Here is a 26,921-nt window from a genome sequence, read left to right as displayed (position 1 = left end):
AGGGGCTCCAGAAACGACTTGAAAGATACAGGGGCCCATAAATGACTGTCTGACACCCTCTGTTTCCCCAAAGGATCAGATTAAGACCTGCTGATGTGAAGGCTGGGATGGGGCAGGACATTCATGGGTGGTGCAGTAATGTTCATGTTCATGCAGTGGTGGTGTGTGTGGTTATATGTGTGCGTGCGTGTGAATGTATGTGTATGAGTGTGTGTGTGTGTGTGTGTGCGTGGGGGGGGGGGGTTGTAAGGAAAAGGGTGTTGAACTGTATCTGTGCAGGAAGAGAAATGGGGGTGCATAAAATATGTCCTTTCCCAAGTGCAGGTTAGATTATGTATAAATGCTTTATTTTATATATGTTGTACAAATGTAGAATTGTACAAGTACAGAACAATGCACATGTGCCTCTTGTGCTTGTAAAGAAAATACAAATAAATAGTGAAGGAAAGTACTGATGCCAGAAAAATCTATTTAAGTACAGGAAGGAAGTATTTGTACTTTGTTAATTCTATCTCTGACTGTCAGGGCCTGTTATAGTTACTGTACAGCTGTATAAGTCTCACTAACCACACACCTGTGTTTAAACTTTTTTTAAGATGCTCCAAGTAATCTCAGTGTTATTATAAGAGATGGCAGATGATGAAACACCTGATGTGTATAGGGAGAGAGAGGTGCTGATCTAATTGTTGAAGTAATCTAGTTTTTATCTCTCTTATACCAAGCGACCCTATGTGCCATCTGGAGGATGTTACTTCTGCCGGAGCACTGGGGCCTAGCCACACATGTCGCGGCTGGGAAATGGGGCACAAGGGGCATCCGTAGATCCATGGTGCCTGTATATACAGTATATATCTGTGTGTGTGTGTGTGTGTATTTATCTGTGTGTGTGTGTGTATATATCTGTGTTTGTGTGTGTGTGTGTGTGTGTGTATTTATGTGTGTGTGTGTGTATTTATCTGTGTGTGTGTGTGTGTGTGTGTATATATCTGTGTTTGTGTGTGTATATATCTGTGTGTGTGTGTGTGTGTGTGTATATATCTGTGTGTGTGTGTGTGTGTGTGTGCAGTGGTTAGGAACAAGGTAAGGACAACTAACTGAAAACAACTGAATAAGGTTCTGCCTGTAATACAAGGGAACACACTGTAGAATAAAACTTATGAAACATGATTTGGATAGCTGATCATCTCTCATATTGGAGGTTATTGTAATGCAGGTGCCAAAACTAGGACTGCTTTCTGTGAGGGATTCAGAGCGTCCATGTCCTTTTGATCATCTTCTGATCATCTTCTCGTGTGTACCTTAAAACAACACAGAACTTAAAACAAGGACAGAAGAAAACTGCAGAATGGTGACATACGCCTGCACATGCTCCCCCATGAGTGCTAGCGAACGTGTGAGAGATTCTCAGAAACACAACTGCCAGTGACTCCATCTGTCACTTTGTGGCTCTCACCCTTGTCACTCACTCAAACACAGAACTCGTACACAGGCAAGCCGTTGCACTTCTTATTTGGAGAACATTGCAAGCTGTTTTATCCATTACATTGACATATCAACCCAGTTCCCCAGACATGGATCAAGCCTAGTCCTAGACAACAAAACTTTTTCAATGGAGATCTTCATAGAAATGTTCTGTGGCTTTAGGACTAGGCTCAGTACAGAACTGGGCCGTAGTCGTTTAACAGACGATTTGGGCACATTTGTGACAGAAACAGTGCAGTCTGCATTATGTGCAGCAGATTATCAAAAGTGCACAGTTCTTAAAGTATTTCAGTGGTTTGTACAAAGGAACTATTTGTATTTTTACCAAACACTTTCCAACAGCAACATTACCTCAACCAGCAAACCCTTAGCTCCCACCATGATTTAGGGAAGTAAACAATTCAGTATGCATTAGCCATCCCATTCCATTAGTTTAACCTGGAATCTAGATACTGTCAGCCAAAGTCAGGTGCAATACCAGCGTGTTAAAATAGTCATTTAGTTAGTTATTCCCTTTCTGTCTAAAGACACACTTGTGACTAACCCCTCTCTCATATTGACACTACAACAATCAATTATTGTGACAATTGTGTCGGTAACTTTGTTTCAGTAAATACCCCCAACAATCTCCGGGGCCCTATATAGCAGGTGAAGTCATCAGTATTTCATCCCTCCCTTAACTTCATGTCAGACAATCAGCATGTCCTTTCTGTGCAAAAATGCAGGACACAACCTGCTCCCCTGAGACCTTGTCTTTTTGTATCAAGGCCTTCCTCCTTCCTTCCAGTGTGTCCTCTGTCGTGCAGAGGGGAGGTGGGGGAAGAACTCCTGGCTCGGGGGGGTATCAGCAACAGCTGTTGCATGAGTGACAAACTCAAGGGCTAGCGATATGAACCTGGGAAAATCCTGGAAGAGCAGGGGGGTGAAGACACAGCAGCAGCAACAGAGACAAGCCGGTCTCTGTCTGCTCTCCTCCACTCTTCTCCTCCACCCTTCTCCTCCACCCTTCTCCTCCACCCTTCTCCTCCACCCTTCTCCTACACCCTTCTCCTCCACCCTTCTCCTACACCCTTCTCCTCCACCCTTCTCCTCCACCCTTCTCCTCCACCCTTCTCCTACACCCTTCTCCTCCACCCTTCTCCTCCACCCTTCTCCTACACCCTTCTCCTCCACCCTTCTCCTCCACCCTTCTCCTCCACCCTTCTCCTCCACCCTTCTCCTCCACCCTTCTCCTCCACTCTTCTCCTCCACTCTTCTCCTCCTTCTTGTTGGCTCTCCTCTGCTTTGCTGTGGCACACATAATGCGAGAAAGAAAAGAAAAACCTGTCTAATAAAAGTAACCTCTATAAGGGGAGAATATGTTTAGCTGTTCCCAGGCCAGTGATGCCCTGTACCACCTCAGCCAAGGCCACACCCCACCTTCCCACCTGGCTTACCTCAGCTCGGTGTTTAATGACCGCGTGGAGGGTTAATTGAGTTCAAAGCTGGGTCAAGCCTGTTACAGTAAATTAGTTTGTGTGTGTTGGGGTGGAGGGTGGTTGAGGGGTGGGTTGGGGTGATAGTTGGTTAACTAGCTGACTTGAACTCTTATTGGCTGATTTGTTAAAGCATCACCGGCTGGCTGGTTGGACAGACTAGTAGATTGGTGGACTGGCTAACTGGCTGGTGGGCCAGCTGCTTGACTAGAAGGCTGGGAACCCTACTGGCTGTCTAGGAGGTTGACTGGCTGGCTGGCTGGTTGGCTGGCTGGTTGGCTGGTTGGTTGGCTGGATGGCTGTCTGGTTAGCTGTCTGGCTGGATGGCTGGCTGGTTGGCTGGCTGGTTGGTTGGCTGGATGGTTGTCTGGTTAGCTGTCTGGCTGGATGGCTGGCTGGCTGGCTGGTTGGCTGGCTGGCTGGCTGGCTGGCTGGTTGGCTGGTTGGTTGGCTGGATGGCTGTCTGGTTAGCTGTCTGGCTGGATGGCTGTCTGGTTAGCTGGCTGGCTGGCTGGCTGGCTGGCTGGCTGGCTGGATGGCTGGTTGGTTGGCTGGTTGGTTGGCTGGATGGCTGTCTGGTTAGCTGTCTGGCTGGATGGCTGTCTGGTTAGCTGTCTGGCTGGCTGGCTGTCTGGTTAGCTGTCTGGCTGGATGGCTGGCTGGTTGATGGCTGTTGAGAGCTGTAGTGTTGCTGTGTGTTTAACTGTGACTGTCTTCTTTGGTGAGAGACTAAACTGTCCCTCCACACCTGGTCAAACGCCCCTCTGATGATCTAGTATGATATACATGTCTTTACTGTTAACGATGCTTAACCTTTGTATATCTAGCTCCATCCAATCAATGGTCTTTGAAAGATTCTTCTGCTTTCGAATCGTGTCAATCGTTCTCTGTAAATACAGTACCAGTCAAAAGTTTGGATACATGGAATGGGAAAATGTGTCCAAACTTTTGACTGGTATTGTATGTTTCTTGTAAACACAGAAACAGATTCAAATTTTGCTGTGTTTGTGTGTATGCATGCCTGTCTGTAACCATTACTTTTACCAAGTTTGGTTGCACTTGCAGATATTCCTATTCTAAATCCAGTCATGTGACCCTAACCTAGACTCCAGCCCTTTGATTTCCATACCAACTCCTTGCAGCACATACAAAACATGCTGTAAAGTACAGCAATGACAATTAGACTTAGTTCTCCCCGGCTCCCCCTGGTCTCTGGACTGCAGGAGATAACATTTACATTTACATATTTAGCAGACGTTCTTACCCAGAGCGACTTACAGGGACATTCCCCCCGAGGCAAGTAGGGTGAAGTGCCTTGCCTAAGGACACAACGTCATTTGGCCAACAGGGAATTGATCCGGCAACCTTCTGATTACCAGCCCGACTCCCTCACCGCTCAGCCATCTGACTCCCTGATAAGGTGGTTTCAAGAATTTGGGAGGATGTCTCGGCGTGAAGAATGTTTGAGATTTCCGAGGAAGGGAAACTGGGGAGAGATTTAAATAGTAAACAAACTGGAAGTTTATAGAATCCCATAGGTGGTTGAACAACCCTTTGAGACAATTTTTGACAAACTTTTGAAGTATTAACTAATTAGCAGTTTAATTAATATAGGAAATGAATTGCACTGTAGTACTGCTTTTACTGATGAAGGCTGATATGTCTCGTCTGTCACAGTGCTCACTGTATCACACTTTACGTGGAGGGTTAATTCATTAACATAAACTCGAAAACCAACATCAACCCTAACCCTAACATGTAATACCCTGTGTAGTTGAGTTTCAGTTGAGGGACTGTTCTCTTTAGAGATAAATGATTGGATGTAAAACAAAACTTTGAGTTATTAGTAGAACGCAGTTTTCGCATCTGTAAATTCACAGTAAATAAGCCAGACCAGTAGAACTTTGCATACAGCTATTATGTTCTGGATGACCAGGTATTGTTGTCAATGTCAAGACATCTGTTTTAAACCACCAAGTCAGGGAATGTTCTCCAAACCAATGTGCTCTGCATGGGGGCATGAAGCACATGCAGGGGATGTTTGAAGCATGTGAATCATGTCATGAGTGAGACAACTTCAAACAGTTATGATGGGTGACTTCTCTCGAGACTTTTCTCATTTGAAACACCATGGTGTTTCCTGGGATCTGATTCATAATGAGTGTAGCTATAACATTTAGCATCAGTTTGTTGTATAAAGTGAGTCACATGATGTGAGTTACGTTAAAGTTCAGATGAATGTATTCATGTTTAGCACACGTTACTTTGTTGTGTTGTTCAGTACGATGCTGATGACTTGATCTGTAGTCTTTGGTTGTTGTTTGAGTAAGGCTGTTCTTCCATTCTGGTTTGCTTTGATGTGCATGTGACATCAGGTAATACAATGTGATAATTATTTCATCAAAAATATTTGCTCATGGTTTTCCAGTAACTTATTTGTCTCGATTTTACAGAATTTGAATGTCACTCCACACATACTTAGTTATAATAAATTGTTGGAAAACACTTCAGGTTTGAAGGGTTCACTCAAGAAACGCAGAATGAAATACACGCATGAAATGTGTCTGTAAAATTAATCCTAGAACATATCTTAATTTGAGGAATTTGAAATTAATTTGTATTACTGTTATTTTGCTCTGAATAATTAAATGGTCAAATATGTTTCAATAGTCTATCAATCTCTCTCTTACAGAAATTATATTAATGTTTTTGTGATATTCAATTATTAATTGTAACTGCACACTTAATAATTAGATAATAATGTGTTTATGATTATAAGACATTTAAGTAAGTAATGGATAGCCTTGATGTTTAGATGTGTTCAGTCTGAAAGAGTGAATTTGGTTAACCTTTCTATTTATTAGATGCTTGAATGCTTTGGAAACAACCAAATGTACTCATATTTTAAAAGATAATTATCTGAAGATAATTCTGTATTATTCCTAATGTGTTTCAGCTATGCTCTGGTTACAGCTGTTGCACTTGCTTGCTGCAGGTGTATGTATGTAATGGTTAATGACTGTAACCACACTTGTGTCTTTTCATGACAAAACAAGTATTTGACTCTCACTTTCTTAGGCTACTAAATAATACTAATTTGATAACTCCGTTGAGTGATGTAGGCCCATAACATTTTAACAAATTATTCTATACATCTGCTTCATATTGTACAGTGGCCCAACTTTTGCTGCTGATGTTATCACCTACATATTCATATTACTTTCATAAACATTAATGATCCAAATAATTAGGCTGTTGTTTACTTATTGCTGTAACTTCCAGAAACATGTCAGAAATAATACATCAGTAGGGGTTATGTGAAAACATGTAGCATGAAACTAATTCCTATGCTTTATTTACAATCGCACACTTGAGTCTTTCTCCTATATTTTCACAGTATTAAAACTAATGTTTATCATAAAAGCAAACTGTCACTGTACCCAGAAGTTGTCAGGTGAATGAAATTCCTTACACTGCTTTCTGTAGATATGGCTAGTGTTGAAGTTTCATTTAACTCTCTGGCTTGTTATCTCTCGGCTTCGCTCGTGTTGGCTGAGGACACCTCACAAACACGCTGTCCTTTATGGACTGTGTCTGTTTCATAATGCTCCTTCAGACAAATGTCCGACTTTGCCTGACGCAAATACAGCTTTTTTATCCTCACAATTATCCTTTTAATGTGAGTAACGCTTAATGCTGACCCGCTTTGATAAGGATGTGTCCTTCACCTTGTCGTTATTTTAGTTTTTTCTTAGAATAATTTGAACCTAGATAGAACTACCCCGCGACTGAATCAAAGAGCGTAATAACACCGAATCTTCTCAATCATTCTAAATTAATATGCTCATAAAAAAACACATTAAAAAGTTTTATAAGACTCTCAGGGTGTGTCCCCTTGGATGCTAATTGCGTGCATCCGGGAAATAACAAGTGCGCCTGCGATCTCTTCTCTGCCTTTGACGCTCCGCACTCTGTGCGCTGACGTCATTATTCCGCTAAAATGCTGCATGGTCTCTGTTCGGAACGCTTGATTGTCGCTGAAGCCGGAGATGCGTTACATACGTTTGTATGAAACAGACAGTTATGTTTCCAACATGGAAACGTGTGAACTAAGCTGGTGGGCTAGTTTTGTCCACATTACATTCTATTCATAGTTTGCCATCATGCACTGTTATGCAAATGTGAAAACCCAAATGAAAACATAACCAACTGAAACATAAATTGTTAAGAAGAAAAAAAAAGAAGTATTTTCTATCATGGATATCTATTAGAATGTCCAGCCTTCCAATGTTTGTAGACCAGATCATGCTGTCATGAAGAGCATGTGTTGAACATGAAGTGTCTGCTAGTTATTCATTTCTACGATTTTTGAAAAGGTTCCGTTTTTTTTTTTGCTTGATTTAATTCCTCAATTAGATGTTTCTTTAAATAGACTTATAGTTTCGAATTTGTAGCCTAAGTGTCCTTTACCCAGTGACAGATGTAGCATACTCAATGCCAATGCTAATGAACTTTCCAACATGTAGGCTAGTCCTAGGCCACGTAGATAATACTCATCTTTCAGTCCATGAGTGTCTAAACTGCTTTGAGTATGGTGGAGTATCTCTGGCAAAACTAATAGTCTACACTACAGCACTCAAGCGAATAGTTGATTGACGGTTTTTGACAGGACGATTAGTGAATCATCAGTCCATGACTGCTATACCCAGAGCAAGGTTTGTATGGGGAGGGAGGGGGGGGTGGTGAAGGGGGGTGGTTACGTCCCTAATCGTGGTATTGATGAACGGCCTGTGTGTGGGCAGACCGCTCAGGGGGAGAGATTGGAGGAAGGTACAAGCTATTGAAGTCTGCCTAGTAACAATCGGCAAGCCTCGGTCGCAGGCAGAAGACCTATTGGCTATGCACATTCTGACAAGGGGGAGGAAACAAATCTAAAACCAAAAAAATGCTTTAAAGAGACATATGCCCACTTTTTCTCTATATTAAAGGCAGAGCATGTAAGAACACCCGAGTTGAAAGACAGATAGCTTGTGCAAGTTTGGAGAAGTTGTCAAATTGCTCTCCCGCAAAAACACTGCCTCGGTTTTATTGACTGGCCTTTCAAGTTGTTCCACCTATGAAAGGAGAGGGGGTATTTACACTTGTCAGACCAACATATCTAGATTGCATTTTTGAGACAAGACTAGTCAGTTCGGCTTAGTAGACTCTGAGGTCTCCTCATGTAAGAGTATATAAACATAATAGGCAATCCACATAAGAGCGCATGTAGATTTATTTTCTTTCATGTTTATAACATATATATGTTTTCATCGTGTGTGGACTGTCATCTTGTTCTTATCTGCAACAGTTTTGTGGAATAACTTTCTTGCAGCATTGTGTTTCCTAGAAAGCTATCTCATAAACCACAAGCTCGATGGCTGCTCTATTAAAGATAGCTGTCTAGTGTGTGTGCATATTTATGTGTGCGTGTGTGTTTGTGTGACTCTGTATGCGAGCGTGCGCGTGCCCGTTCATGCGCGTGTACTTTAAAGTTCATTGAGTGCATTAGAGCGCACTCGAAAAAACAAAAACTCATGGCTTGTACATCAGTTGTTAATGTAGGCCTATTTAAACAAAGTAAATGAGAGACTAACGTTATTGTCGGATAACGGATCATTTGTGTTGTATTAAGGCAGTAGCCTATAGGAATGAAACGGCTGTCTCAAATGATTAAAGCCGCTGAACACAGCAGTTTACATAATCAGATTATTGATCGTTTTGATTATGTGGATTTTCATATGTTCCGAAAAAATTCATTGGCCTTTGAGATTGTGCAGTTGTAGGCTAAGTGAGTAGGTGGCATGTGCAATAGCTTCTTTTACGATATTAAATTGTTGATTGCTTTTCTTATTCAATAATGTAAATTATCGGCCATGCTGTCATCCCACGAAAGTAGAGAATAAAGCACGCGTCTTGATGAGCCCTGTTGCGCCTGGGCAACTGTTCAGCCTACATAATGAGTTGCGTCACTAGCAAAGGCAGGCTTCATATGCAGCTAGCCAAAGGAAAGTAGACGCGAACTGTGGGGGAGAGGAAAAAGTTCGCAAGGAGAGGCAGGACTGTTCTTGGAAGCCCTGCAGTCTCACTTTTATGCCTCCAAAAATACTTTCCTTTCTGTTTCTTTGCAACTAGCAATTCTGTTATTTTATTTTCTCGAGATTACCCCGATTTTTTAAGAAACTATAACGACCATGGAACTGCTGTGCCTCGAAATGGACACCATCATAAGAGCTCGTGCCGACCCCAACCTCCTTTATGATGACAGGGTGCTACAGAGCCTGTTGACCATTGAAGAGAGATTTCTACCCCAGTGTTCTTATTTCAAGTGTGTTCAGAAAGATATTCAACCTTTTATGAGGAGGATGGTTGCTACTTGGATGCTGGAGGTTCGTACAGAAACAGCCACGAAACTCTATTTCCGTGCTCCGTATACGTCCCAAAACCCTCTCAACATTGGACTTAAAACTATCTTACATTTACGTATGTGCAGTGTGTTACATCAAACTGGGTTGTGGGTGACATTCTCGGCCATACAACCATGATATTAGCTATTCCTGTAAATTAAATCGGTTTAAAATAAGTTTCTGACAAGCCATAGATCGTAATTCAGACGAGATAATGGACTTATAGCAACACGGATATGATTTGACAAAGGTTGACACTGCACATGCTTGAAGTCGGAAAGATGACTAGGATTAAATTGTTATTTTTTCAGATAGCCTAAATATTTCCATGCACACGTATGCAGTCCAATGCTTACCCTTGTGCTACAGGCTATTCTAACGCGCCATGTTGTTTCAGAACAGCAGTTGTGGCTTTCCTGACGATTTTACTGTGTCAAAACACAATAACAGCTGTTGAGACTTATTTTTTATGAAAGATGAGCGTTTGGGCTTTACTGCAGTCGTAGAAATAATCGCGGAAGGTGTTGCAAACATTTTCTATGTATTTTTAAATACACGCTCGCGGAAGGGGTGCGGGCCTTGTATGTCTCTCTGCGCTTCTTTCATCGAAATCCCTCACCAAGGAAATAAGTTAATATTTTGACACTTTCTTTTATATCAACTAATGGTAATGCACTGGGAACATTCATGACCGTTTGAGCTTTATTGTCATGCAAGAGTTATTAGTGTCCGATGAATAGGAGATTTTTAATTAATTTTTGAAGATCTGGGTTTGACATTGGGGTGGCGCATGGTACATCGACCACATGCTACTTACATTTTAATTTGTCATTTTATGGCAATTTGCAGGAAGATTACACGTTTATCAATTGTCGGGTCCGATGTGAAAGAGACTGATGAACATTTAGGGATGAAAAACGTAGGCATAGACAATTTATTTATATTTTTAAATATTTTATGAAAATATGACGAATGAAAAAAAGAGTTTCCGTACTGCGCTACCGGAGTGTTTTTGGCTGCGGTAATTGTGACTTCATTGTGAATTCATTTCTTACTGAATGAACTGAAGGAATGCGACCCTATTGATAGTCTGTTGCTGAGACCTTTTATAACATTTTAAAATAATCTATTTAGAGTTCACTGATATGTCGCAACTGTTTTGGGTTGGGCTGAAAATCTTGGCGACTTCCCAATGGGTTTCAATGAATTGGTAGCCTATAGCTGAGTGTTTATTTAGGCTAATTGTTTCTTATGTTGCCTCTTTCAAGTTCGTTTTGTATTTATCTCAAGATTGTCATGAATGTCTTGAATAGTTTAACTGAAATAATGTTTGCCCTTAAAATGATTGCACACTATGTCTCTCCACCTCTCTCTCTCTCCCTCTCTCTCCTCTCCTCCCCTTCTCTCTCTCTCTCTTTCTCTTTCTTTTCCCCTTTCTTTCTCTCTCTCTCTCTCTCTCTCTCTCTCTCTCTCTCTCTCTCTCTCTCTCTCTCTCTCTCTCTCTCTCGCTTTCTCTCTCTCTCTCTGTCTCTCTCTCTGTCTCTCTCTCTCTCTCTCTCTCTCTCTCTCTCTCTCTCTCTCTCTCTCTCTCTCTCTCTCCAGGTTTGTGAGGAGCAAAAGTGTGAGGAGGAAGTTTTTCCTTTGGCCATGAACTACCTAGACAGGTTTTTAGCCGTGGTACCAACCAGAAAGTGTAACCTTCAGCTTCTGGGAGCGGTGTGCATGTTTCTGGCATCTAAACTGAAAGAGACCAGGCCCCTAACAGCAGAGAAGCTCTGCATTTATACAGACAACTCCATCAGGCCACAGGAACTTCTGGTAAGATAGTTGTTTTTATTGACATTTATGTTCAGTCTTATTTTGTTGTTCAGAAATTTAATCAAGAAAATGCACATAATCATGTGAATAGTCGGCTACCTATTAAACCTATAGCCTACATACATGTTATGAGCTGGCTTATGTCTTCCTGAAAACAGTCAAACATTTAAAAAAAGGCTTCATCATTTCAACTGACCAGTATAAGATGACAGGCACTTTTCTCATCATATGTGGTTGATATCGGAAGACTTCATCATCATGCGCATAGGGACTTAATATAAGTTGTCTACTAGGAGATCTGACAAAGAAAAAAATCAAACAACTTTCAAAGTTTTGTGAAATGGTCTCCATCGCCATCTAGTGGCAAATATTCACAGAATGGCAGCGAGGTCACTAGCTGAACTCCAGCCAAGGTTTGGATCCCAGCCTCAAAAGGAAGGTCTACACGGTGTGACTGGTCATTACACAGTAAGTTATACTGTGAAAAGTAGCTATTTCATCAGCAGGCAACTAGTTGTTGCTTAGTGAATGGAGCATCTTGACTATTTCCCAAATATTCTCAAAAGCTCAACGAGATCATATGAGTGATCTGAAGAAGTATGAAAATATCAACATTACTTTCATATTGTATCTCACTCAAGCAGCCAGAGGATGAGCTGTATTGAAATGCAATATGAGTTAGGCTGCACATCAAGTGACAATATTAACTTAAGGGCAGTATTAGTACACAGCTGTAGTATAAACTTGTTGTGGACAATGCTTCCATATAGACATGGTTAGGAAGCGCGTAGCTTCAGTTTCAACTTGATTATGATAGCGCTAGTACATACTGACACTAGACTTGTTCAAGACTAGTGCCCAGGACAATGCTAGGACAGTAACAGATAGCAGGCCAGTCTTCTTCTTCTGCTCCATAAGATGCCGTGTTTCTCCCCCAGTCTCTTATAAGGAAGTCTTTTGGACTGACAGATCCACACAGGAAACAGATCAGCTGCTTGGCTCACATGATCATCTTTTTTCCGGCCACCATCTTTGGTAATCATTTCTTGTAAAAGGAAACCACAGTTTGCCTCCGAATAGGTGTGGCTCAGTCTCTAGCATGGAGGAAGTGGGTGGGCATGGAGGCAGGGTGGGGCGGTGGTGGGGAGCAGTGGGGGGTGTTGCAAGTTTCTTCTTCTCACCCCGGAAATGTTCTGCCAAGGGCTGTGCTGCTGTTGCATTTTGTGCCGGGGAACAGAGAAGGGAAACTGATGTGAAGACGTGCCAGGCCTTCTGGAACTTTCCGGTCAGAGGGCTTCCTGCTGCACATGGTCACAGAGAGACTTTGGACTTGGAAGAAAATCTCTTTGAATGTTGCTTGGTTTTAAATCCTTTACATGGAGTTTTGCTTAGCTGTTTTTTAAATGTTTGAAATCTTGGTTTGAGAGTGCAGTCAGTTGCTGCGAAGAGGAGGCCGTCTTTGTCAAATAAAGATACGATTCTTCTGTGTCCTATGACAAATCAATATTTGCCATACCATCCATGATGTCAAGCTTCATCAACCGTACATTACAGAGCAAAATGAGTCCTGCATAGATTATTGACCAAAAGGTTAAACATATAGAAGTAATTCATGGGGAGGGCTGGTGTTGTGGAAGCTTCTTCCAGCCCTTTGAGGCAGGTTTCCAGAGGAACGTCCCAAATGAAAGGGCACTAGACGTTGTTGTGAGGTCACCTGACTTGGATAGTCAGAGCTGCTGTTGTAGGCTAACCTCAGCCAAACCTTGTCTCCCTCTCTGTCTCTCTCTCTGTATCTTTCTCTCTATATTCTCTCTCTCGCTCTCTATCTCAATGTCTATCTCACTATCTCTATCTCGCTCTCTACATCTCAATATCTCACTCTCTACATCTTTTTATATCTCGCTCACTATCTCACTCTATATATTTATATATATATATTCTTTTTTATTTCTTTATTTCTTCTCTCTTTCTCGTCTTCAAGCCAAACAGAGTAAGGTAATAGCCGCCTGGTCCGCTCTTCCTCACCACCCTCTGGACAGGCTGATTGTGGGCCCGCACTTGTACAGTCAGAGTCAGCCTGCTCCAGGCCTCTCTTCCTTGGCCGTAGCACTGCTGCAAGGGTGGGGACGGCATGGTCTTCACAGCTGATTTCTCCGTCATCCGTCATGTTGACAGCCTCCCTCCGCCTCTGTCCTGCAGGAGTGGGAGTTGGTGGTGCTCGGGAAGTTGAAGTGGAACCTGGCTGCCGTGACGCCCAATGACTTCATCGAGCACATAGTCAGGAAGCTTCCGCTGCCGGAGGACAAGCTGGTGCTCATACGCAAACACGTCCAGACCTTCATCGCTCTCTGCGCAACAGGTATGCACCGCAGGATATGACCTCACACTGTTACGACACTTCCTGTATTTGATCTAAAATGGCTCTGGAACTGCGGCGATGCAGTGACAGTAGACATCAGTCTGATGGTGCATTTGGCACAGGTATTTGCTTTCTTCCGGCTCCAGTTCTCGTTTTGCTGGCATGTTGGCGTGACAACAGATTGGTTGCCAAGTCAACCGGGTGATGGTACCTTGCATCATTGAAGCCACCAGTCTTGCAAAATATCCTCACCTGCCACATCTGTGAGTTTGAAATCGGCACTCGACTGTCAGTCACAGTGACTATAAGACACAAAGGGGCCCATTCACAGCTCTATCAGATCAGCAGTGAAGGTGTAACTTTGTGGTGTAACTGAAGAGAGATGACTGTGACATCCACATGAAAATATGTGGTCTTGGAAGAGTATGTGTCATGGAGGTGGACATGTTTGTGTGTGTGTGTGTCTGCATATGCATGTGCCCATGCCTGTATACCGTGTCTGTAGATGTTTGAGTGCAGGTGTGTGTGTGACTGTGCGTGTGAGGAAGACACTTCAAAGGGTTAGCGACCTGGTCCAGGGGCGATCTGAGGTACCTGTGGACCCATGGTGGAACCTGTAAGGGGGGGAGGAGGCGGGGAGACTGGGAGGATGAGAGCAGACAGGCCATTGTCTCGTGCCTCCAGGGGGAGTGTTCTCCCAAGATCAAAGAGAGAGGGAGACCTGAACATGATCTGAGAGCAGAACCTGGAGCAGAGGAGGAGGAGGAGGGGGAGGAGGGGAGGAGGAGGGAGGGAGCAGGAGGGGAGGGGAGGAGGAGGAGGGGAGGGGAGGGGAGGGGAGGGGAGGGGAGGGGAGGGGAGGGGAGGGAAGGAGCAGGAGGGGAGGGGAGGGGAGGGGAGGGGAGGGGAGGGGAGGGGAGGGGAGGGGAGGGGAGGGGAGGGGAGGGGAGGGGAGGGGAGGGGAGGGGAGGGGAGGGGAGGGGAGGGGAGGAGGAGGAGGAGGAGGAGGAGGAGGAGGAGGAGGAGGAGGAGGGGAGGGGAGGAGGAGGGAGGGAGGGACGGAGGGAGGGAGGGAGGGAGGGAGGGAGGGAGGGAGGGAGGGAGGGAGGGAGGGAGGGAGGGAGGGAGGGAGGGAGGGAGGGAGGAGGAGGGGAGGGAGGAGGAGGAGGGGAGGGGAGGGGAGGGGAGGGGAGGGGAGGGGAGGGGAGGGGAGGGGAGGGGAGGGGAGGGGAGGGGAGGGGAGGGGAGGGGAGGGGAGGGGAGGGGAGGGGAGGGGAGGGGAGGGGAGGGGAGGAGGGAGGGAGGGAGGGAGGGAGGTAGGAGGAGGGGAGGGGAGGGGAGGGGAGGGGAGGGGAGGGGAGGGGAGGGGAGGGGAGGGGAGGGGAGGGGGAGGGGAGGGGTGGGGGAGGAGGAGGAGGGGAGGGGAGGAGGAGGGGGAGGGGGAGGGGAGGGAAGGGGAGGGGGGAGGGAGGGAGGAGGAGGAAGGGAAGAAAGGCAGGGCAGGAGCTGGAGAGGAGAGGTCAACAGGCGGGGGAAGGGAGGAGGAGGAGGGGGAGGGAAGGGGAGGAGGAGGAGGGGGGGAGGGAGGGAGGAGGAGGAAGGGAAGAAAGGCAGGGCAGGAGCTGGAGAGGAGAGGTCAACAGGCGGGTCAATAGGCGGGTCAACAGGTGGGTTAGCATTATTTGCTCCTTGCAGCACAGAGAGACATGCATGTCACGTTTGGCTGTTTATTTCTTTGACTCCTATTTTCTCAATTGCCTTCCTGTTTGCTGCTTGTGGGCACAGTGACCTTCACACACAATCTGTAGGGCAGGCTCTCCAGAAATGTACCCCAGAACCACACACCATGCTGGGGACACTGGAACCAAAGTAAATCCCTACCCTCCACCCACCCTCCCTCCACCCACCTTCGACCCACCCACCCTCCATCCACAACCCCTGACATCACAGGAATCATCTCTACCCACACTCCCCCCGACCACCGTGGGAAAGAACCACATGTACTAAGGATGTTCATAAAGTATGTGTGTATACTGAGGCAAGAGAGATGATTGGAGTGACACGTGTTTGAAAACAGGGCATTATTGATATGGAATTCTGATTTTGCAATGTTTTGAATAGATTACGCTGAAGGTCGTCATGGGAACCATTTCATTCTTATTTAGCTTGTCATCGTCTCTCTCTCTCTTTCTCTCTCTCTCCCTGTTTGGTTCCAGTGAGGAGGTTATTGGGCGTAATGACTGCGTCAGTGATCAGACATATTCCCAGAGAAATATTGTGAAAGGCTGTGCATTTCTTTGCTTCAACAAGGCAGTGGATAATAATAATAGGAATGTATTGACTTGGCAGATGCTTTCAGCAACATACAGGGGATTGCTGGCAAATGCTCTCCTACTGAGCTATACTGAGTGGATGTGGATTCTCCAGGAGATGTTTTCTAGAGGAATAGCTCAGCAGATTGCTCAAATGAAGACCATGCAGAGGGTTCTCCTTTGCTCTCCGCATCTCCTCCTCTTCCAGGCAGAGAGTGAGAGAGTCCACAATGTGCGCATCTGAAGAGCTTTGGGAATGCCAAACCCCTTTTGTGCAACGTTCCCAGCCATAAATCTTCACTTATCTACCTAGCTCTCATCTCTCTCCCTGAGCAGGGCGGGTAGGTAGAGCTGGAGGAGGAGGAGGAGATTTCTAGAGGGATTTACATTTGCAAGACAGTTGACAGCGGGTCACCTGTCGCCTCAGTATTTCAGCACTTAGATCCCCCACCCCACCCCTGTGGCTCGCTTAGAACCAAGCCTTCTGTTTTTGAAAGAGAGAAAGAAAGAAGGACAGACTGGTAGGAAAGGTTTAGAAAAGCCCTCTCAGTTTTTAATGGTTCCTCTCTTTGATAAAATAGTTCCGTTCGAAGGCACTTGGTGGGATTTTGTCAGATGGCTGCAGTGCAGCCCCCCCTTAGTATTAATTAATAACATCTCGGACGTTCCATTCAGCGCTATGCAAATGTGTCCTGGGCTCAGAGCGAGTCTGGGAGAAAGGAGACAAAAGGCCGGCCTCTACCTTTCATATGCAGAGGCATGCAAGGGTCAGCTCAGCGGGGGCACTTGATACGAACACCATCGCGTCCCTCAGGCTGCCTGGAGGAGAATGGAGGGGGGAACAAGCTCATTAAGGGAGATTATGGCCTGTACCTTCACACTGACACCCAGTACTTCTTATGTCCCCCACCATCTCCAGAGAGGGGTGCTCTGTGACTGCAATCAGCTCTACCAAACGTGATCCTGAGCTGGTTCTAGGACTGTACGCTCACGTCTTGATCAGGTTTTGGAAATCTACATTAGGGTCTTTTGAAGTTTGGTTGTTTTGGTGGTCTGGATTCTATTTACTTCATGTACTGGTTCTGGAACAATGCTGGACTGTACTTCATGGTCTGATTGTAGAACTGTATGTTCTTCATAACTATACGTTCTTCATAACCTATTTCAGGAACACGGCGGGGGTCAGGGTCTATTGAAACACTAACCATGTAGTGGGGAGAAGGTTTCTGGTCCATCTGAGGCATGCAGACAGTTGAGATCCTTCCTAGGTCCTGTCTTTTTGTTTCTCTTTTAAACCGTACTAACATGGTCTCTGGATGGATTGTTCTGAATACTTTAATAATAGTTCACAGAAATCCTGCTTGAGTAAAAGCCGCCTGTATGAGTTGATTTTGGTAGGTAGGGTGGATGGAATTTTCCAGCCGGATATAGAACCCACTTCCTCTCCTCCACACTAATGAAGAGTGATTCATCCTACAGCTCCTGCACACACACACAGGATTTGTTGTAAGCAAACAGGAGAAGTGTGTGTGTGTGTGAGAGAGTGTGTATCAGGGTACAGCCTCTGCATCATGAACTCGTAGGATGACAAATGGTGTATCATCAAGAGGCATGCGCTGAACACTCGTCCTACACACACTCACACACCACACTGGTGTAACCAACACCATGCCGGGAATTACCGGATGGCTGAGTCACTCTGAGACCATATCAAAAAAAGCAGTGCGACTGTTAACAGAGCCTGTTAAAATGGGATGCATTCTAGAAGTTACCATTTACCACACATCCTAACATGAGCTAGACTGTGAAGTCAGTGTAATCAGCGGATGGACCCAACTTGCATCCTGTTTGGAAACACGACAGAGAAGGAGAGGAATAGACAGGTGGTCATCTGTCTCTTCCACCTCCTCCTTCCCCTGTTCCTCTTTCAGCAGCACTCTGAGTTCCTCTGATCCAGAGTGCTGCTGTTCCTCTGATCCAGAGTGCTGCTGTTCCTCTGATCCAGAGTGCTGCTGTTCCTCAAGTCCCAGGGCCATGGTGGTGCAAGAGCTGTTACTGGATCTAAAGATGATTCTTTAGCCATGGCTGTGCTATGGTGGATTAAACCATTCTCTCTCTCTCTCTCTCTCTCTCTCTCTCTCTCTCTCTCTCTCTCTCTCTCTCTCTCTCTCTCTCTCTCTCTCTCTCTCTCTCTCTCTCTCTCTCTCTCACAGATACAAGCACACACACCGTAGTGACCTACACATAAACCCAATGTCCTCCTCATTTTCTTGAGAAAAGAAAGTTGGAAATCATTTGTTATGGAATGATGAAACCAGCAAACATCAAAATGTTGGATGATGATTATTTCCTGTTAGATAACTTCCCTCCTCTCTTTATTCCCCTCTCCATCAAACTTTGTTTATTTCTCTCGTCTTCCTTTTTTCTCTGTCACTTTATCTCTCCCTCTCTGTCTCTGTCTCTGTGTCTGTGTCTTCTTATGAATCTGCCAGTGACTCCCTGAGTGGAACCTGTGGGCAGGTCTGGAGTCAGCCTGTGTGTCTGCAGACCTTGTTTTGACTCCATTAGTGGTGGAGTGTACCGCCTTGCCAATCCCAGACTGATGTTTGTATTTGACCTTAATCAATCAACAAACCCCAGCTCCTCAAAACGTTTAAGCCTCTTAAAAAACAAAGTCAACAGGCCTCACATCTGTGCACAACACAGACTCTTGATTTATTGCGCCAGAAGAAAAAAAAATCCAGCCTTTTTGGCTGTCAGTCAATTTTCCAGCTCTAATTAATTTACAAGTTGGCTGTTTATACAGTACAGGGCATCTCCCCACCCAGAAGCTGGCTATGGTATGGTGGGCAGGGTGGTTGAACAGGGGCAGGGGAAGCTTGTGTGTGTGTGGGTGTGTTTGTGTGTGTGCGTGTGTGTGTGTGTGTGTGTGTGTGAGAGGGAGGAGAGGGGATTGAGGGTGGGGGGAGTGAACGGGTGGAGGAAAAAGCAGTATTGAAGGGTGGAAGCCCAGCCCAGGCCAGGCCAGCCCAGGCCAGCCCAGGCCAGCCCAGGCCAGCCCAGGCCAGCCCAGGCCAGCCCAGGCCAGGCAGCCAGTAGCTAGTCCCAGGGAGAGCTCCCTCCCAGGCGTCTCCACTCAGTTCCATATAGTGTTTATCCTGTTTATCCTCTGTATGAATATCAATGAGGTGGCCTGAAACAGGGCCTTTCTTTCCCCCAGCACACGCAGCCCCCAGTCCTCCCTGATGCCCCTGTGAAAGCTGCACGCGCCCCCCGCACCTTGCCCCAGTCTGTGTGTGTGTGTGTATGTGTGTGCGTGCGTGTGTGGATTGTTACAAACGTACACTCACTTGTTCACGCATCTGCACACACTCACACACACACTGTACACACACATTCACACACACACACATTGTACACGCACACACACAAGTACATATACAGTACGCCCATGCTTGCCTTTGTCCCCATTATCTATAGAAGGCTATGCTCTTAAAGCTGTGATGTAATGCAGTCTCTCTCTCTCTCTCTATCTCTCTGTGCAGTCTCTCTCTGTGATGTCATGCAGTCTCTCTTTCTCTCTTTCTCTCTGTGCACTCTCTGCAGTGTGATGTCATAAAGTCTCTCTCTCTTTATGTGATGTCATGCAGTCTCTCTCTCTCTCTTTCTCTCTGTGCAGTCTCTGCAGTGTGATGTCATGCAGTCTCTCTCTCTCTCGGTGATGTCATGCAGTCTCTCTCTCAGTGATGTCATGCAGTCTCTCTCTCTTTCTCTGTGCAGTCTCTCTCTGTGATGTCATGCAGTCTCTCTCTCTCTCTTTCTCTCTGTGCAGTCTCTGCAGTGTGATGTCATGCAGTCTCTCTCTCTCGGTGATGTCATGCAGTCTCTCTCTCAGTGATGTCATGCAGTCTCTCTCTCTTTCTCTGTGCAGTCTCTCTCTGTGATGTCATGCAGTCTCTCTCTCTTTCTCTCTGTGCAGTCTCTGCAGTGTGATGTCATGCAGTCTCTCTCTCTCTATGTGATGTCATGCAGTCTCTCTCTTGGTGATGTCATGCAGTCTCTCTCTCAGTGATGTCATGCAGTCTCTCTCTCTCTCTGTGATGTCATGCAGTCTCTCTATGTGATGTCATGCAGTCTCTCTCTCGGTGATGTCATGCAGTCTCTCTCTCAGTGATGTCATGCAGTCTCTCTCTCAGTGATGTCATGCAGTCTCTCTCTCGGTGATGTCATGCAGTCTCTCTCTCGGTGATGTCATGCAGTCTCTCTCTTGGTGATGTCATGCAGTCTCTCTCTCAGTGATGTCATGCAGTCTCTCTCTCGGTGATGTCATGCACTCTCTCTCTCTGGGATTTCTCCTCCTGGCCCTGGCTACCACCCAGGAGCCATTACAGGGCTGTATAATAAGTTCATTTATTTGTCAACACTGAGCCGCAAGATAAGAACTAATGCTGGCTCTGCATGTTAAGAAGCTATCTTAGGGCTGTCTTTACAGCTATCTTAGGGCTGCCTTCACGGCTATTTTAGTGCTGGCTTTACGGCTAGCTTAGGGCTGCCTTTACAGCTAGCTTAGGGATGCCTTTACAGCTAGTTTAGGGCTGCCTTTACAGCTAGTTTAGGGCTGCCTTTACAGCTATCTTAGGGATGCCTTTACAGCTAGTTTAGGGCTGCCTTTACAGCTAGCTTAGAGCTGCCTTTACAGCTAGTTTAGGGCTGCCTTTACAGCTAGCTTAGAGCTGCCTTTACAGCTAGCTTAGGGCTGCCTTTACAGCTATTTTACGGCTGCCTTTACAGCTAGTTTAGGGCTGCCTTTACAGCTAGCTTAGAGCTGCCTTTACAGCTAGTTTAGGGCTGCCTTTACAGCTAGCTTAGAGCTGCCTTTACAGCTAGCTTAGGGCTGCCTTTACAGCTAGCTTAGGGCTGCCTTTACAGCTAGTTTAGGGCTGCCTTAACAGCTGTGAAAAGGCCCATGTCTTTGATTTGGAAAAAGAAAAGAAAGGAGGAGAGTCCAGAGGAGAGAGAGGGCAGAAAGAGAAGAGAATCTCACCTCCAGGTTTGCTTTACAATTGAATATGGCGATATTGGGGGGGGGGTAGGAGGGGGGAGCGGGGGGGGGGGGGGTTGAAAAGGAGTGGGTAGATGTGTGTGAGAGGAGGAGGGGTAAATTGAATTTTCTTTTCCCTTTCCAAAAACTCACAAGGGTGTGGACTTGGTGATCAGCCACAAAGTGTGACCCCCCCCGCACCCAAACTCCTTGTCACCAGGACCCCCCCCACACACACACACACACTCATATCGAGCACCCTCCCCCTTCCTTCCTCTCCTGCCATGCTGTGAGAGAGGGCTAGACTCAGGTGCGTCTCAGTGCTGAGGGTGAGGTGATGACGTCAAGACGATTGAGCCACACTCTGGAGCCCCCCCCCTCTGGAGCCCCCCCCCTCTGGAGCCCCCCCCCCCTGGAGCCCCCCCCCTCTGGAGCCCCCCCCCCTCTGGAGCCCCCCCCTCTGGAGCCCCCCCCTCTGGAGCCCCCCCCCCTCTGGAGCCCCCCCCCCTCTGGAGCCCCCCCCCCCTGGAGCCCCCCCCCCTCTGGAGCCCCCCCCACCCCCCCCTGGAGCCCCCCCCCCTCTGGAGCCCCCTCTCCTCTCACACACACAAGAGCCTCTGGCAGGGTTTGAGTGACACTGCCCATAGCAACAACCTCTGCCTGCTGCCTTCTACGGCCCTCTCTCTCTCTCTATCTCTCTATCTCTCTCTCTCTCCCTCTCCCTCTCCCTCTCTCTCTCTCTCTCTCTCTCTCCCTCTCTGTCTCCCAGCCTCTCCCTCTAAGGCCATTTGCAAGCTGTCTTCTTGCATTCTGAATGACAGTGAGGGGAGCTAACAGGGTTTAAGGGGCTTGAGACGTCTGGCCACACGAGGAATGAAAGAAGGGACCTACAGCAGCGAGCCCTGGCACCGTCTGTGTGCTGCTTTCATCCTCCTGCTCCCCGCGCTGTTGGGCCCTCACAACCAGCACACCATTTACTCAGGAGATGGAAGAAAAGGGTCAGGACAGGGGAGGAGGGCTGGAAAGAGAGAGATGAGAGAGAGAGACAGAGAGACATAAAGAGACATAGAGAGAGAGAGAAACATAGATAGACATAGATAGAGAAAGAGAGAGATAGAGAGAGACATAGATAGAGAAAGAGAGAGATAGAGAGAGAGAGAGAGAGAGAGAGAGAGAGAGAGAGAGAGAGAGCGAGAGAGAGAGAGCGAGAGAGAGAGAGAGAGAGAGAGAGAGAGAGAGATAGAGAGAGACATAGATAGAGAAAGAGAGAGATAGAGAGAGAGAGAGAGAGAGAGAGAGAGCGAGAGAGAGAGAGAGAGAGAGAGAGATAGAGAGAGACATAGATAGAGAAAGAGAGAGATAGAGAGAGAGAGAGAGAGAGAGAGAGAGAGAGAGAGAGAGAGAGAGATGGTTGCTCTTCAGTTGTTTCTGAGCCCAGAGAAGCTTCACTATCCTGAATCCCTCCAGGAACGTTAGTGGGAGGAGCCCCACGTTAGTGGGAGGAGCCCCACGTTAGTGGGAGGAGCCCCACAATAGCATTCTGTATTACTATGACACCCATCAGACTCGGTTTCTAGCCGAGCATTTGGTTGTTTGACGTGTTGTGTGAATGGATGGGAGTCGTTCAGGTCTCACGATTCTGTATTAGCTCACCTGTGAGGGGGTGTTCACACCCTCAGCAGATCTCGCGAGCTACAGAGCTGCTTCTGGGTTCTTCCGGCTCCTGAACATCTGCACCCCATCAAGTTCTTCCTTCTCTTCTCTTCCAGATTTCAACTTCGCCATGTACCCTCCTTCCATGATCGCCACGGGCAGCGTAGGAGCAGCTATCTGCGGCCTGCAGTTGGACTCCGTGGACCAATCACAGTGGGGCGACAGTCTGACAGAGCTGCTAGCCAAGATCACAAACACAGACATGGTGAGTGTGACACAAGAATCGGGATGTGATTCCGTGTAGCAGCGCGGTGATGTCATGACTTTCATGCACGTTGACAAGGTTGAAATGATCTCGCCACACGCTAGCATGCTGGTGCCACCACCCGCCAAGTTAACAATGTTCACTCCACATTTTCGGAATGAACAGTTTTCAATGTTTTCTCACGGAGTCAACATATTTTTGACAAGTAAGAGAGATGACTGCTTGCTCATGTGGTCAATATTTTCCATGTTAGTCAGAGCAGGTTCTCAAGTGAGACTGAACATTCTGGAACTACAAACTTTTTACAAATCCTTTACTGTGCCTAGTCCTCCTACACAGAGGTGACCTGCTCTGTGTGAAGTGTACACCAGGCGTAAGAGCTACCCAGACACGACCTGTTCCTCATTCCAAAGGTCACCAGCCATGTGTGTGTTAGTGTGTGGTCTTTGTGTGTGCGCATGTGAGTGTACGAGGAAGAGAGGAAGCTCTTAACCCAGCCAGTGGGCAGGTTTGAGATGCTGGTTTACGGGAAGGTAGGCAGGCCAGCCAGCCAGCCAATCAGCCAATCAGCACGCCAGATATTCAGCACGCCAGCCAATCAGCACGGCTGATCTGATCTGTTGCTGCGTGGATGGAGGGTGAGCATGGTGTTGGAGCTGTGGCAGCACGCAGGTCCACCACAACAGCTCGCCCAGAAGGGCCGGGCTTTCCTCTGTGAAGGGGATGGGCCTGGCTTTCCTCTGTGGAGGGGAGGGGCCTGGCTTTCCTCTGTGAAGGGGTGAAGGGGAGGGGCCTGGCTTTCCTCTGTGGAGGGGCCTGGCTTTCCTCTGTGGAGGGGCCTGGCTTTCCTCTGTGGAGGGGCCTTGCTTTCCTCTGTGAAGGGGAGGGGCCTAGCTTTCCTCTGTGGAGGGGAGGGGCCTGGCTTTCCTCTGTGAAGGGGTGAAGGGGAGGGGCCTGGCTTTCCTCTGTGAAGGGGAGGGGCCGGGCTTTCCTCTGTGAAGGGGAGGGGCCTGGCTTTCCTCTGTGGAGGGGAGGGGCTGGGCTTTCCTCTGTGGAGGGGAGGGGCCGGGCTTTCCTCTGTGAAGGGGAGGGGCCTGGCTTTCCTCTGTGAAGGGGAGGGGCCTGGCTTTCCTCTGTGGAGGGGAGGGGCTGGGCTTTCCTCTGTGGAGGGGAGGGGCCGGGCTTTCCTCTGTGAAGGGGAGGGGCCTGGCTTTCCTCTGTGAAGGGGAGGGGCCTGGCACCTGCACCAGGCTGGTGACTGTTTGAGGTTGGAGGATTAGAGCTTTAAGGATATTTAGCAGATTTAGGGGTGAAGGTTGGGATCAAGGTAAGGGTTGGAGTCAGTCAGGAACAGCCGAGATGTCCTTATTGTTACAGCAAGATCAGGAATTTGACTTCCTGCATGGGCAGAATAATTTCACACTTACTCCTTCTCCTCTCAATCTCTGACTCCATCATCCTTATGCCTCTCGGCCCCCTCTCCTCCAGTCAGCAGTGTGACGTGCGAGGTGGAGGTGGGGTGGGCTCCAGTGCACATCTTGGTTTGGCTTGCTTCCTCGCGGGGGACAGCTCATGGAGCGGAGAGTGACGAGGGCCAGGCCAAACATGAGCCGGTGCCAGAGCCGATGCCAGCACCACCAGCCCCTTGGCCCCCTGCAGGCGTCTGCGGTATCTGGAAGCCACCATCTCCAACTGTGTGTGTGTGTTGATTGTGTGTGTGTGTGTGTGTGTGTATCCTGGACCAGAGAGAGTACCCTCAGATGGCCAGTGAGGGATATTCAATTTGAGAAGAAAAAAGAATTGGCAGTTGTAGAAATAAATCCATGTCAGTAAGCTACTCTGCATTTTTTTAACCTTGTAATTCAGTTTACAGTGTATTCACACTGTTTGACACTTAGTTGGTGTAATATGGGTGTTTGCAACACATTTTTAACTCTTAGAACATCCGATATGACAACATGTGTTGTTGAAAGAGAAGAATGTTGACCCCATGGAAGGAGAAGTCCTCAGTGTTCTGATGAGTAGGGCAAAAGGAAAGGAAGGAGAGATGAACAGGAGTGAGAATCGCTTCCTGCTCTTGATCTGCTGGGCTTAGCAAGGCACCACCCTCTCGCTCTCCTTCATCTCTCCCGGTCACACACTCTGCCTGTGGCCTTCCCTTCTTCTCTCCACTTCTTTAACAGACTCCCTAATTCCCCTTCCTTTCCTCTCTCCTCTCTCTCTCTTTTTGTTTTCCTGCTTTTTCTCCTCACATACCGTGTGTGGTTGTCATCCATTCAGCAAGGATTTAGCTGTTACCAGGACGACCCATATGTTTATTGTCATCAGTGTTGTTCTTAAACGCTTCATTAGGATCGGTTTCAAAACTTCAAGAACATCTGTCTTTATCTGTGGCTCTTTCACACACCCTCACTTAGACACATCACACACACACACACACCCACTTAGACACATCACACACACACACACACCCACTTAGACACATCACACACACACCCACATGTGTGTCTTTGTCACCCCCCCCCCTCAGGACGTCTCAGCTTCCTGACCACACCTCTTCAACCTGCTGTGGTCCCTCACCCCCCCCCCCCCCAGCCACTCTCTCACTTCCTGTCTGTGTGCTCCACTTCCTCCTCCTTGTGGAATGGAGAGAGATGGAAGCGTCACGGACGTTGCCATTTTTGGCCCATCTACCCAGACAAAACGAAGAACCGAAGATGCGTTGCATTGGCATGCTTCCTCAGTCTGGTTCAATGGTCACAGATGTGATGTGTCAACATATTTAACAAGCTGTTAGCGCCTCCAGCCCCTCTCCTCGCCCGCCATGATGTCACACTAATAAACCATGCTCCTTAGCTTTGTCCCACAACCCCAATTCCACCAATGGATTGGTCAAAGCTTTTGTTCAGGTCCTGTTTAGGGCTGCAATACAGCGTTCCCATACAGTACACCCTCACCCCCCCCCCCCACAAACACACCCTCACCCCCCCCCCCCACACACACACCCTCACCCCCCCCCACACACACCCTCACCCCACCCCCCCACACACACACCCTCACCCCACCCCCCCACACACACACCCTCACCCCCCCCCACACACACACCCTCACCCCACCCCCCCCACACACACACCCTCACCCCCCCCACACACACACACCCTCACCCCCCCCCCCCACACACACACCCTCACCCCACCCCCCCCACACACACACCCTCACCCCCCCCACACACACACACCCTCACCCCACCCCCCCCCCCCACACACACCCTCACCCCCCCCCACACACACACCCTCACCCCACCCCCCCCACACACACACCCCCACCCCACCCCCCCCACACACACACCCCCACCCCCCAATAGGATCCCCAGCACCCAGAAACCTCCCTGAAAACAATATGTGTTTCCAGTAGTCACACGCTGAAGCCATTACAGCAGCCAGTGTGAACCCTGCAGGACTTGGCACAGCCTCCAAATGCTTGTGGAGAGGGGGGGGTGGAGAGGGGGGGGTGGAGAGGTGGGGGGGAGAGGTGGGGGGGGAGAGGTGGGGGTGCTTGAGAAGTGAGGGCCTGCGTTCCTGTGGTAGGACACAGACAGTTGCAGTTGCTGTTGGTGTGAAACGGCCTGCACGCTCAGCTTGGTCATCACTGGTGTCAGGGGAAACACCCTCCCAGAAACACTCAGCCCCTCCCCTGACCCCCCAAACACACATGCTGTTGGCCAGGTCAGACCAACACGATAGGCATAGCGTGTAAAACACATCCTCACACCTCAGACTGTCTAAAGATGAGTCTTATCTCTGCCGTGCTTGCTGGGGTGACCCTCTCCATCCATTCACTGCATCAACTTCCTGGACAGGTTTGTGTTCTTCCAGGAAGCTGACCTGGACCAGCCCCTATGGTCCATGTGAACATATGCACTATGGCAGCTTACAGATCCAAGACCAGGTCTGGCTGCCCCACCACGGAGCCGGCATCTGATTGGGGCTCATCAGATTTAAATCTGCTGTGATTGTTTGTACCATTCTCTCACAGACACCCGGTGTAAAAAACAAGTGTGTGTGTGTGGTGCA

General features: G+C 47.7%; 1 protein-coding gene across 7 annotated transcripts in view; it reads left to right on the top strand.

Annotated features, from left to right (window-relative positions):
* The window catches only part of ccnd2a (cyclin D2, a), a 122,077-nt gene that overhangs the window by 92,573 nt on the left and 2,583 nt on the right, over window positions 1-26,921 (top strand). For 6 of the 7 annotated variants that reach the window (XM_084671379.1, XM_084671380.1, XM_084671384.1 and 3 more), the window contains 3 exons: window positions 11,003-11,218; window positions 13,418-13,577; window positions 22,700-22,848. In XM_084671379.1, the coding sequence (XP_084527505.1) occupies window positions 11,003-11,218; window positions 13,418-13,577; window positions 22,700-22,848 (525 nt within the window). Of the gene's footprint in view, window positions 1-9,003; window positions 9,383-11,002; window positions 11,219-13,417; window positions 13,578-22,699; window positions 22,849-26,921 lie in introns of those variants that run through there. The other variant, XM_084671378.1, reaches the window with a different exon arrangement.

Source organism: Hypomesus nipponensis, chromosome 14 (genome assembly GCF_054491055.1).
Source record: "Hypomesus nipponensis isolate SF chromosome 14, ASM5449105v1, whole genome shotgun sequence".
In the NCBI taxonomy this organism is placed as follows: domain Eukaryota; kingdom Metazoa; phylum Chordata; class Actinopteri; order Osmeriformes; family Osmeridae; genus Hypomesus; species Hypomesus nipponensis.
This window is presented reverse-complemented; position numbering and strand designations above follow the sequence as displayed.